At 36.1% G+C, this 14,060-nt stretch overlaps 1 protein-coding gene across 1 annotated transcript; it reads left to right on the top strand.

The window, feature by feature from the left end:
- Positions 1-248: 248 nt before the first annotated feature.
- Positions 249-12,936, top strand: gnaia (guanine nucleotide binding protein (G protein), alpha inhibiting activity polypeptide a). Its single transcript, XM_048158447.1, has 9 exons — positions 249-731; positions 5,623-5,665; positions 9,037-9,178; positions 9,310-9,467; positions 10,694-10,822; positions 10,951-11,080; positions 11,183-11,336; positions 11,607-11,814; positions 11,911-12,936. Exons 1-8 carry the CDS (start codon positions 614-616, stop codon positions 11,795-11,797), a joined length of 1,065 nt encoding a protein of 354 aa, XP_048014404.1. The 5' UTR covers positions 249-613; the 3' UTR covers positions 11,798-11,814; positions 11,911-12,936.
- The last annotated feature ends 1,124 nt before the right edge of the window (positions 12,937-14,060 follow it).

The following is a 14,060-nucleotide window of genomic DNA, read 5'->3' as shown; positions in this document are numbered from 1 at the left end:
TATCATTATTAATATACAAACACTGTAAATTAATTTTAAAATTACATATAAATAAAATAAAATATTATGAATAAGTGTTTTTAAAGCGTATTAAGATTTCCAGAAATGTAATAAAATAATGGGAAAAAAATAGTTATTTTCCCGAATTTTTCTGACTTCACAAGTACTTGGGTTCAATTTGCGCGCACCCTTGCATTGCGCGCATGTGTGCGGGAGCGTGCTCTCCGGGCGCGCGGCCGCGGAGGGGGGATTTATGTATGAAAAGAAACAGGAAACTCCGTCGATCTTTTCGACACTTTAACAGCAGTGGGAGAAGCCGAGCGTGAGGCTGAGCATTAATGACTGCGTTTTCACTTTATTTTTAATCAACCATGGCCGTCAAGGCATTCGATTGATTACTGACACCCTCCGTTTTTATTTTTTTAAACTTTAGAAACTCCAGCGCCTGGAAAAATCCAGTTTTAAGAGGCTGTGCGCGTGTGAAAGAGTTGGGCGTGAGACGTCGCGGTGGCTCCTCATTTGAACCACTGTGCATGATATTTATTTCCTCCATTTTTTTTTTTCGCCTCTTCGACTTTTTATATAGTTTGAAAGCGTTTTAAACTCCAAAAAGATGGGGTGCACCCTGAGCTCGGACGACAAGAGCGCCCAGGAGAGGAGTAAAATGATTGACAAAAACCTGCGGGATGATGGAGAGAAAGCGTCGCGAGAGGTCAAGCTGCTGCTGCTGGGTGAGTTAGCCGCTCCGTTAGGGAAAACGCCCTGTAAATTTAACTTAACAACAAATATGAGATACATTAGCACTGGATTTGACATTTAAATAAGCTTTGAGTCGAGAATAAAGCAGTCAAGTGCATATTTATGAACGCTGGGAAACTTTTCTGTCAATAGTTACCGCGCTGGTGTCTCGGCTAGCATATGAAGCTAATCCACTCACTTATATCACTCGAATCATTTAACACTGTTTTTAATAATGTAGTTTACATATCTATACATTAGAGATTAGATAATTGCGTAAATTGTTTTATTTGGCTGCTTTTGTTCTTTTACTTTGGCCTGGACTTCTTAAAAGTGCTCGTTTGCATATTCGTGGCCAGTTAGACGCAAACGGCTAATCCAGCCAACAAAAGCCTAGTTTAATCTAATTTAATCCCCACTGCCTGATTTACTGAGATGGATCTGATAGATTACCGTAACCCTCATCCAATTATGATAAATGAGCTTGTGTATATGGAGGGTCCTGCTGGGTGCTTGGAGTAAACTGGAGAGGATGATGGGCTTAAAAAGTGGTCTCATAAACATCATATAAGTCTGAAAACTCTTAAATCTAAATGAATTATATATATTTGAGTTATTATTTAAATAGGTTTTCAAACACCAAGTTCTTAAACACTCTAGAATAGATTTAAAGAAATATTAAATTAGCAGAAATTGTTGATTTTAACAAAATATTCATAATGTATTTCCTACAATTTCACGCATAAAAACACAGTATTCTTTCTTTTACATTAGCAGTAGACATGTAAATTCATTGCGATTTACATAGAGGCCACTTGTTCTTCAGTTTCCGATTCCTGTTTTGCATATGTTTCTTCTGTACTTTTCCATTATTTTTATGTGCAGGCATTTTTCAGGGCATTGAGTAATGAAGATGAACAATTTATTCGCTCGTGGTGATTTGAACATTTGTTTGCCTTTCTTGTTTATCGATGGCGTGTTCAGCTTAAACATAATATTTGTCTCCGAGACCTGAAGAGCAGCACTTGGTGCTGTTTGCATGCAGTTTGTTCATTTTGAATAGCTGGAAAGTTTACTGTGTCAGTTTCCCTTGCTTTTTCTTCCGCAAACGATAATAGTCAACATTTCATTTAGATTTGCCAGTTTAATTATCTGTTCATTGTACAAACATTTTCCCATTGGTCTCTTCTTGCTGTGTAAATTGTTAGAGGGCATAAAACCTGCCCTTACACCATCAAACTTTAGGGAAAATTAGCATGTAATTATCTAGTTAACTGGATTCCCCCTAAGTGCTGATTCATTACACGCCCTCTCTGTGCTGCTTTCTTGGGTTTGTTTGCTTTTTGGCATCGCGGATCGACAGCATATGTCCTAACGCCTGCTGTAAAACAGGCTGGACTTCCTGTTTAGACTATAGAAGGGGACAAATGTTGACTTCCAGGATTGTTACTAAGAATAAATTCACTGCTGAGAAGAGAAAGCACTTTCATTGGTGGTTATTTGAATAATTTTGTCGCAGCAAGTGCCAGAAACGCGTATCAAAATGTGATAATTCAGTAAAGAATGAGCACTGCTTCATGGTTTAGAGTGTGTTGGTCATGTGTCTCAGGCAGTGTTGTTGGTTGCCCAGAAACTGAAGAGCCAGTTCAAATTACAGCACCATAAACGCAGCCGCAGGAGACCAAACAAAAGGTGAAACCAGTGCTTTGGGAGTCACGTTCACTATGTGGCACCAGAAACTTGTAATGATGCATCTTAGGATAAAGCTGTCATCAGTATTATTGGTTGAAGGGTTAGTTCACCCAAAAATGAAAATTCTGACGTTTACTCACTCTCATGTAGTTCTAAACCATTTCGTTCATCTTCGAGAAACAAATGAAGATATTTTAATGAAATCTAAGGTCTTTCCAAATTTTCTACCAAATTTATTTCTACCAAATTTTCTAAATTGACACGAAACGATAGCTTTGATGAACAGATTGAATTTAGGCTTTTATTCACATAAACATTCATCAATGCACACATCAGATATGGTAAACGGTAGCTCAAGCATGTTCGCTTGACGTGCGAGAACCAATGAGGTTCATTCTTGTGTTATGTAGCACATTTAAGCCTCCGCAAGGACCAATAAGGTTTGTTCTCATTCATCAGAGCTTATGTTCGCTGATCAATGTTTATATGTGAATAAAAGCCTAAATTCAATCTGTTTATCAAATAAAGTGAGTCTCTTCAGGAAATTTGGTCTAAACCCCTCAATTATTTTTATGATCTCTTTATGAAATTTTTGAAGCGTCTAAATGGTAATTACAATGCACGGATCAAATATAATGATGCTCATCTGTTTTATTTCTCAATTGTTTACGTTCACCTAAGCCATAAGCAACAGTGTTTATGAGGATATTCACAGGGAAGTGCATTTTGACATAATTTTGCATGTATGTGTCTGTTCAAGAACAAATAGAGAACAGAATTCGGTGTCATCTCTGTGTGTGCGCACAGAAAACGGCATGCGAGTTCAGAATGGAGTTATTTTTTGTGTCTTCTTGAGCTTGAATGTTTAAACTAACAGAAACTAAAACATTCATTCTTTGCAATTAATTTATCATGCATTTCGAACCGTGGTTCCTGGTCCGAATGGATCAACTACGATCCCTATACTTGACGTTGCCCATCCTGCAATGTGACTCTCGCATATGCGCAGATTGCGATATCGATGCTAAAAGGAAATGTCGGGCAGCCCTAGCAAGGAGTTTGGCCTGCACAATCAAATCACTTCTAAGGTTATTTCAAGATAAATTTGTGTGATCTGGAATTTAATGTAAAGACGAAACATTTCCTCATTGCATCTGGTTCAAGTTATTCACTCAGATTCACCACATTGACAAACAACTGTGAGCATATATCGCTACACATTTGACAGTTTAAATAGTTTGTCAGCATCATTTCTGAGAGATTTCACAAATATGTCCACAGTCTTGTTGGTAATATTGGTCACATTTGCAAAATTTTGCCAGAAGTTCAATGCCAGCTATCAAAAATGTAGCGATCTATGAAGCACCGCACGTCCACGACGTTGGTGAATATTGGGAATTTGCAAGAAAACTTGAACCCACTGTGAAATTTGCAGAAATTTTTCATTGTGTGAAATTCTCCTTTAATCACATTTCATTACATGAAAAATCTCAAGAGTCACTCGTGGATTCCTAATGAAATGACTGAATTTGACGAATAAATGATAAATATGTTTGACATGCTGGAACTGTTCCTCATCTATCTGTTGAACACTTTGATATTTGCTTCTCAGGAAACATTACGCTCTTTGTTTGAGGACGATAAATGGTGTGGATGAACATTAAGTACCACAAGCCTCTCATCAACTCGTGTGGGGGTCTCTGGGGTAAATGCAGCGCTCTTGTGTTCGGTCTCCTCGCAGTAGGGTTTGAATCAGTGTGAGAGATGCTGATGTGGCCTAATTGCTGTGTTTTTGCTCTGGGACTCAGAGAAAGAGATGTCCTCCCACAGGGACGTCCTCTAACCACAACTGAGATGGTTAATTGAAATGTTCGCTCAGTGAACGGATGAACTCTAGTCTCACGGAAGAGCTGTATGGGAGTGTTGAGATTTGCCTGACCGTAGGTAAATTAAAGACCAACTAGGCTGATTCTGAAATGAAGAAATTTTAATTAAAAACTCTAAGTTAGGAATTTTTTAACATTTTGATGCCAGGGATATAATGTTACAACAGATTTCCATATAAAACAAAAATGCTGTTTGAATTTTCTATTCATCAAAGAATCCTGAAAAAAAGTATCACGGTTTCCACAAAAATATTAAGCAGCACAACTTTTTTCAACATTAATACTAAGAAATATTTCTTGAGCATCAAATCAGCATATCAGAATGATTTCTGAAGGATCATGTGACACTGAAGACTGGAGTAATGATGCTGAAAATTCAGCTAGATTACATTATAAAAATATATTAGAATAAAAAGATATTTTACATTTGAATGGTGTTTCCCAATCTAACTATTTTTACTCTATTTTTGATAAAATAAATGCAGCATTGATAAGACTTATTACAAAAACATTTAAAAATCTTACCTAACCCAAACTTTTGAACAGTATATAATTTTTAAAAGTTTATTAATAATGTATTAAATACATTGACACTAATTATTAACACTGTTGAAAGGCCTAAAATCCACCTATTTTCCTTACAAATTTTCTTCGACCCTCTTGTGGCCTCCTGGGGGCCCATGGACCCCACTTTGAAACTTTAACTGTTTCTAAAGTTTTTAGTCTTTATATTTGCTGTCTGTCACCCGCAATCGAACCTGCGCTGACAAGCTTATCTAGACATGTAGCTAATCGGTTTTCAAAAGTTTGTCTGTAATCCCATTACGGTGAGGTGACTTTTAATTAATCCATTAAGATTAACACCTACACTTGTTAACATACAGGGGAGTGAAATATCCACTTAATGAGTATACATTTGTCTAGGTTTCATTGACTGTTTTGTTGGTTTGGGCCATTTCACATGACATCAGTTTTTCCCACTTCCCTTTGGTTTCACTTGTTTTTATCATATCGTAAGGATGAATCATGACAATATAATTTCAGTAAAACAGTCTTTTTTTCCTTTCAAGGTTTAAGTTGATAAGGTCTTCTCTCCACCCAGTTATTACTTGTGGCAAAACCAAATGAATTTTCCTGCTCAATCTGACACTGACAAGAAATACTTTTGCTGAGCTGGCAAAAGCCACAAATGCTTGAACGTTCAGAATCAGATCCTCATATTCTTTTACGGAGCAGGGAAAGATCTGGAATGTTTGGGTGTGTGTCCATCTGGCTAACACACTCTCTTTCTTTCTCTCTCTCGCAGGGGCTGGTGAATCTGGGAAGAGTACAATTGTCAAACAGATGAAGTAAGTTTCACCCCCAAATGTGTCCTCATAATGTCATACTAGTTTCATAACATTTAAAAATCATGTGAGATGTAAGAGATAGCAGCGTTCATAAAAATTAAACGTTCAATGCATTACATAATCATTCGATTATGAACATGACTTATTAAGGGACTTCCCTGCTTTTGTCAGACTATTATAACCATGTAATATTTTAAACATCCTCAAAGCCATTAGAATTAAGCAATAGAGTGCTGCAGAGATGACACTCAGTCTGGCTCCCTGAACAAAAACCCAATAGGATTTTTCTATTGTCTTTTGGATTATTGCAGAAAATAAGCTCTGTGCCCAACAAAAGTTTGATTCTTACACATGATTCTTTTGTTCATCATTCTAATCTTCACATGAACACAACTTTTATGAACTTTAAAGCATAAATACAGTTTGTTAGAAGTAAAAAGCTTAAAATAGTTAAAGGAACCTATTATGCAAAACTCACTTTTGCATGGTGTTTGGATATAAATGTGTATTGGCAGTGTGTATACATAACCACTCTATAATGATAAAAATCCAACCACTCCTTTTTTTTTATTTTAATCCCAATAAATCATAAGCAGTGTCTCAGAACAAGCCGTTTCCAGATCCCTGGCAATGTGACGTCCCTGGCCCCGCCCATGAATGTTGACAGACACTGACGTTTTAGCATAGAACCGCCCTGAGCGAGTTCACAGCCAATTGTACACAGTCCGCCATTGCTGCACTGACGAGAATGTCTCCCAAACGTTTTAGGTGTTCTGTAGCTGGATGGATTAATCCGAGTTAAATCTGAGAATAAATCTGAGGCGCTTAAGATGAGGTGGATTCATTTTGTTTTTGAAGAAAATGCTTCCCTCAACTCTCCCGAAATTCATTTATGTCTGCGCAAATAATTTCACACCGGACTGCTTTGTGATCGAATGACAATACAAAGGGACAATACAAAACCGAGGTTATACTAAAAAGTTGTTACTCAAGGATAATCAGTAGATCTAGCTTACAGTCTCCAGAGTGATACCGGATACGGCAGTAATGAAGGTGAGAGCACTTTATTACAGTTCATCGGAGTTGATTTACAAAGTTTACCAGTTTATTAAGCACCACCCAAATAGGCATAAGGTCTATATATATATTTGATTACTGTTAGTTTGATTAATGAGTTTTTCTGTGGATTTCACTATGTATGTTGATAATAATGCAAGGGAGAGAGAGAGAGAGAGAGTTTATGGATAATATTTTAAAGCAAACTTGCACTGTGTTTTATTAAGCTCTTACAGTGATTTTTCTTGAGTGAAAACGGACACTTCATATTTTGTGTGAAGTACAATAAACGTTATAAAACTCATCGGTAAACAAGCTTGTACTAATATAGTGGATAAAAACAAGAAGACAATATAAGTTATAACCGTAATTAAACTAAACTATACCTGTTCTATCTCCGTGTAGCATATATTCGCAGTTACTGCATCCTGACTGACTCCTGACACCGGAGAATGAGCTCTTGAAGCTCCGCCCTCTTAGGCCAGAGCGCAGCAGCTCAACCCCAAAAAGTGGCAATTTTAACATGCTATAAATTATCTGTGGGGTATTTTAAGCTAAAATTCACATACACACTCTGGGGACATCAGAGACTAATTTTACATCTTGTAAAAGGGGGCATAATAGGTCCCCTTTAATAAACAAACTACACCACGGTTACATGACTTCAACGTCACCACCATTAAGCTTTCGGCAACTTTTCAATCTTTATTTAAAGGGTTAGTTCACCCAAAAATGAAAATTATCCCATGATTTACTCACCCTCAAGCCATCCTAGGTGTATATGACTCTCTTCTTTCAGACAAACACACTCTGAGATATATTTAAAAATATCCTGGCTCTACCAAACTTTATAATGGTAGTGAGTAGGGAGCGTGATTTTGAAGCAAAAAACTGTAAAAAAAATAAAAAATAAAATAAATAAATAAATAAATAAATAAATATATATATATATATATATATATATATATATATATATATATATATATATATATATATATATATATGACTTAAGATGCAAAAGCCTCTAAGTGTCATCTGAAATTTTCATCTAAAATAAGCATTTTTATCAAGCTTGTATGTTTAGGTTGAGTAATTTGACTTTAATGGCAATTAATAGGTCTTTTTCATTGCCATTAAAGTTAAATAACTGAACATAAACATACAAGCTTGATAAAAATGCTCATTTTAGAAGAAAATTTCAGATGGCATTTAGAGGCATTTGCATCTGAAGTCTTTATAGATAGATAGATAGATGGATAGATGGATAGATTAGATAGATAGGTAGATTTATTAACTTTATTAACTAGCTTCCGACCCGATGCATGACATAATGATAAAATTTTAAAGAGAAATGTGGAAGGATTTCAATATAAGAGAAGAGGAGCTTGAGTTTGTTGCCCAGCCCTATTTGTTTGAACCGCGAGAGGCATCTAAGCTTACGATACTGCTACATCCTGTGTCATACATCGCTTCAGGGAGTTACCCTTGAGGCTCAAGTCAACTTGCGCAGTATGGGTACGACGTCTGCCGTAAGCTAGTTATTTTAGATTAAGTTTTAAATATGGATTTTTTTTCTTACAAAAACCCATTGCTTTGCTTCAGAAGGCCTTTATTAACCCCCTGAAGCCGTATGGATTACATATACAATGGATGGATGCACTTTTTTTGGCTTCAAAATCAGGCCCCCCCATTCACTGTCATTACATAGTTTGGAAGAGCCATGATATTCTTAAACATTTCTCCAATTGTGTTTGTCTCTGAAAGAAGAAAGTCTTATACACCTAGGATTGCTTGAGGGTGAGTAAATCATGGGATAATTTTCATTTCTATCCCTTTAAAAAACATCTTCCCTGAAACTTTGAGTTAGAATAGTTTGTTAGAGTGAGATTATAAACACAATGAGGCTGTAAAAATGGACTATTCACAATTAAAATCCTTTTAAAAAAAAAAATCACAAGGGGGTATTACTGATGTATTTTATGTTATAAAATCAAACGTGAAAATATCTTGAGCTTGTTAACCACACCTTTTTTTCAGGCATTTATCCAAAAACCCATTCAAACTGATGGGTATGATGGAACTGCAAGTGCTAATATGCTAACTCGTTTCTGGGTTTTGGCCAACAAAAGTGCATCACCCATGCAGCAATCTATAGGGCAAAAATAATAATATATCTTTACATTTAATGGGCGTTGTTTGGCACGGCGTGCAGCAGAATGCTTCCAACCTCTTCAGCCAGGACTGTATTCACAATATTCATTCCAAGAACTATTAGCTTTATTACTTCAATTAATGGAATTGACTTTCTCCCACAGAATCATCCATGAAGCAGGCTACTCAGAGGAAGAGTGCAAACAGTACAGAGCCGTGGTCTACAGCAACACCATCCAGTCCATCATCGCCATCATAAGGGCCATGGGCCGCCTGAAGATTGACTTTGCGGATGCTGGGCGGGCTGTAAGTGCTGCTGTTATTATGTAAAGTGGGGTTAAATGCCTGCCAAATATATTCCAGGCCACTTATTTATGTAATGCCAAAGTATCAAAAGGAAATCAAGAGAACGATGCATTTGATTGGCTGTTTTGCAGGATGACGCAAGGCAGCTGTTTGTTCTGGCCGGCTCCGCGGATGAAGGATACATGACGAGCGAGCTGTCTGGAATCATCCAGCGGCTGTGGAAGGATGGAGGCGTGCAGGCTTGTTTCAGTCGCTCCAGAGAGTACCAGCTCAATGACTCTGCCTCATAGTGAGTTTATCTCTCTCTCTCTCTCTCTTAGTTTTTTGGCATATTTTCTCCCTTGCACAGCCGTTTCCCACATAATGACCTTTGCGCTCCCCACATAATGCTGCTCCGTTTCCATTGTGGCCACTGACCACGTCATTGGTTCGTGTACTGCGTGCAGACATTACTTTTACATTGAGCTGAGTTATTATTGACATTATTCCATCCATTATGGCCCATGATTCAAATATGCTTTATGCAAACTTTTCAAAAATGCAAATTTGTCCTGTGTTCTCAAAGTTTGCAGTAAACCCTTACCTTTTGCATACAACCCAGATGAATAATTCTATGGCATAATAAAAATGCGATGTGTCTGGCCGTTGGCTACAAAGATAAACCATTTTGAAATTCAAATTTTGAATAAATTTAATGCTACCTTTCACACGTTTCAGGTCGGTCAAAAGAAGTCTCTTCTGCTCACCAAGGCTGCATTTATTTATTAAAAAATACGGTAAAAACAGTAAAATTATGAAACATTATTAAAATTGTTAAAATAACTCATTTGAATATATTTTAAAATTTAATTTATTCCTGTGATGGCAAAGCTGAATTTGCAACACCAGTACTCCAGTCTTCAGTGTCACATGATCCTTCAGAAATCACTCTAATATGCTGATTTTCTGCTCAAGAAACATTTCTCATTATTATCAATATTGAAAACAGTTTGCTTAATATTTTTGTGGAAAGTTCAAAAGAACATTTATTTGAAATGAAACCTTTTATAACCTTAAACGTCTTTACTGTCACTTTTGTACAATTAATTGCGTATTGTTGACCCTAAACTTTTGAATGGTAGTGTATAACCTTTTCAAAAGTCTGAACAAAGCATATGCTGAAGTTAAGATAAATGAGCAACTTTGAGCTGGATTAATTAAACTTCATGTGATTTTAATTCTTTTCATTTAAAATTACAAATCAGTACAGGTTTCCTGAACTAGTTTGTCATTGGTTAGACAAACAGATAGGACCGCCCCAAACTTGTGCTATTGGTTGAGCCAATGTTACTGTAATTGTATGGTTAGGATACTTAAACCAAGCAAAAGTACAATAGTATTTACACTTTTCTGTGAAGTCAACTTATTTTTTCGATTAAAGACTTATATTTCACCTTTAAGTCATTTGTGAAGTCATTATGCATAACTGATTTTTATATATAATAGTAATTATTAATCTGTATTTTCTCTCTATAGCTATCTGAATGACCTAGACAGAATATCCAGTCCTTCCTATGTCCCAACTCAGCAAGATGTCCTGAGAACCAGGGTGAAGACTACTGGTATTGTGGAGACCCACTTCACTTTCAAGGACCTTCACTTCAAGTGAGTATAGACATTGTAACTGCACATATATAATACATACATACACCACAGTTCCTTGAAAAATCATTGTGTGTTCAGTCTGACTGTCCCAAAGTGCATCTCACCACCCACATCTCTTCTTCTTTCAGAATGTTTGATGTGGGCGGCCAGAGATCCGAGAGGAAGAAATGGATCCACTGCTTTGAGGGAGTGACCGCCATCATCTTCTGCGTGTCTCTCAGCGATTACGACCTTGTCCTGGCTGAAGATGAGGAAATGGTGAGCGCTTAAACAAGACCTCTTTTCAGTGTCAGCATCACGAAACAGAAACTTTGCCTTTTAAAGTTCCTCTCAAACAGTACTTGGTTTCTTCTCTTGTAGAACCGAATGCATGAGAGTATGAAGCTGTTTGACAGCATCTGCAACAACAAGTGGTTCACGGACACCTCCATCATCCTGTTTCTCAACAAAAAGGATCTGTTTGATGATAAGATCAAAAAAAGCCCGCTTACTATTTGTTTCCCAGAGTATTCTGGTATGGATATATTAATCTCTCAATCCTATATATGAATGTTTTTTTTGTTTTTCTAGAATATTTAATGTGATAGAAAAATAAGAATCTAATTCAACAATAGTAAAAAATATGAGACATATCTGTTGAGCACATGAACACAATGGCCAATCAGAGAATCCACTCAAGCGCTTAAAATGCTAGGGGAAATGCTGGTCTTGTCACATTTTTAAAACTCCAGTACCGACTTTTGACAACACTACAACATATTAATTGTGTGAAACTCTCTACAAGGATCCAGCACGTATGAGGACGCAGCCGCTTACATTCAGTGTCAGTTTGAGGACCTGAATAAGAGGAAGGACACCAAAGAGATCTACTCCCACTTCACCTGCGCCACCGATACCAAGAACGTGCAGTTCGTCTTTGACGCCGTCACTGACGTCATCATCAAAAACAACCTTAAGGACTGTGGGCTCTTCTAAAACGAGCCATCACACTGGTGAGCAGAAACATAGGAACTTAATGACTTCATTTGTATGATTTTGGTAAAACTGTTTATTCATCCATCCAACGTTCCCTTTTGATCCTTTCGCAGTGTGACGCGAGTGGCCTGACGTGAGACCTTTGGGAGAACCGGAGCAGGAGGAAGGTCAACCATGAACCTGAATGTTAAATGGGTTACTTAACTTTATATTTATGTTCTCTGAACATTTTAGATTTTTTTTTTTTTTTTAGGGCGTTTTAGGAAAAAAAAAAAAAACATTTTATGTAAAATATTTGTATAACTGTAATTGTTGCTGGAATTTTTCACCATTTTTAGATGTTGACTTTACAGGTCTTTTTTAAATGGTATTTTTCATTCAAAGGGTTTTTGGGATCATTATTCTCTCTCTACTCTGAATATTAAGGTCATGTGCCTTGCAGTTAATGTTGCAGTGCTTTTCCCCCTCTCTTCAACCAAGTTAAATATGAGCCAGTTGATATTTATCCACACGGCTATCATCTGTTCAATAGTAGTCTAGATCATTGAAAGCTAAGACCAAACAACTGTGGGTGATCTCAGAGCTGTGAATTGTGAATGGGGGAAAATCTAAACATGCTAGAACCTTCTGCTTATCCGAGTACAGCCGTCATTACCAGCACATGTTATGTGAGATTTGCCTGCGATTGGAATGATGGAAAAACTGTGGTGAGCCCTGAAATTTGCTGATGAATTGTTCCTCTGCACCTGCAAATCATGAACTGTTTTAATGGAGAACTCAGAAAAAGGTCAACATTTTGCATTAATAGGCATTTTACTGATCAAAGGGAACCATTTTTGAATACATTAATAGGGACCAAAGAATTTCTCCTTAGAATTCATGTAACACTTTTAATTTTTGCACTAGGTCCACATCCCTATGTTACATAACAAATGATTTAACTACCTGTACAATGTAATGTCTCATAGAAGCCTTCAGTAGAAGCACAAATGTCTTTTCTGATAGTAACATGGTCAATTAAAATGGATTTAAAATTCACATCCCTTAAATGTAGGTTCTTATTGTAGAACAAATGTTGACTGATATCCACTATTTTGCTAATAAAAATGCTGTTGAAATAACGGCATCCTGAAATGAGAGTTCTGGCTTGAAGAGTTTTTCTTTTCACTTTTAAAATGAGAATAGCCCATTCCATAACATTATATAAATTATAACTCTCCTCTTTTTATTAAACCAAAAACACATTTGTAAGAGTGCTTTTGTATATGAAGTGTATGAGAAATCATAAATGAATATTTCCCCCATAAGAAAAACTAAGCTCTTGCATCACAGAAGGTTGTTGAAACACAGATGCACACTGCACTCTTGTGGCGATGACAAGAGAAGGCAGAAGTGTGGCTCCCATTGGCCTTTAGTTATGGTTTAACAGGCAGGCAAATTATTTGAATGACTTGATTATATAATATAAACGTATTATAAATTATGAATTTTTGTCATATACATTTAATTATGTATAATATATTTTATATATGATAAGTTGTAATGTGGTTTTTGTCTCAAGTTTATTTTCATTGGTGTTTATCTATCTATGGTAACGCTTTAGAATAAGGTTTCATTTGTTAAAATTAACAATGAACAATACTTCTACAGCATTTATTAATCTTAGTTAATTTTAACTGCAACATTCACTAATGCACTGAACTAACACAAATGTGGATATTTTTATTTACTAATGTTGACAAATGTTAATACATGCTGTAAGAATATATTGTTCATGTTAGTTAAGGCAATATGTTAAGAAATGAGACATTTTAACGTTACCGAATACATATATAAATATAAAACAACCGTGTGTGTGTGTGTGTGTGTGTGTGTGTGTGTGTGTGTGTGTGTATCAATGACGTGACGTGACAGGTCATTTTTTTTTTGTCCAAAGGCCTTAATAATAATAAAAAGCAAAGATATGATATCCAAAGTATGTAAGGTTGTACAATTAGATCTCTTTTATTGAATCAAAAAGGTTTTAATTATATTTTGCTACAAATAAAGGTATTTTAAAGATTTTGAAGTGTCAAAAGGTCACTCGGTTTAACCATCCAAAGGCCAATACAGTCATTTAATTTGTGATTAAAATATCTTAAAATGTAATAAATGTATATATTTTTATTCTGGCATGATTTTATAACATCATATATTAACATGGTGCAAAATGATATTAAAATTATGTGTAGAAGTCATTGCTTTGTTATGAGAAAGAATGTCC

The sequence above is a fragment of the Megalobrama amblycephala genome, linkage group LG15, assembly GCF_018812025.1.
Source record: "Megalobrama amblycephala isolate DHTTF-2021 linkage group LG15, ASM1881202v1, whole genome shotgun sequence".
Lineage (NCBI taxonomy): Eukaryota > Metazoa > Chordata > Actinopteri > Cypriniformes > Xenocyprididae > Megalobrama > Megalobrama amblycephala.
The sequence above is the reverse complement of the archived record's forward strand: the minus strand, read 5'-3'. Positions and strand labels throughout refer to the sequence as shown.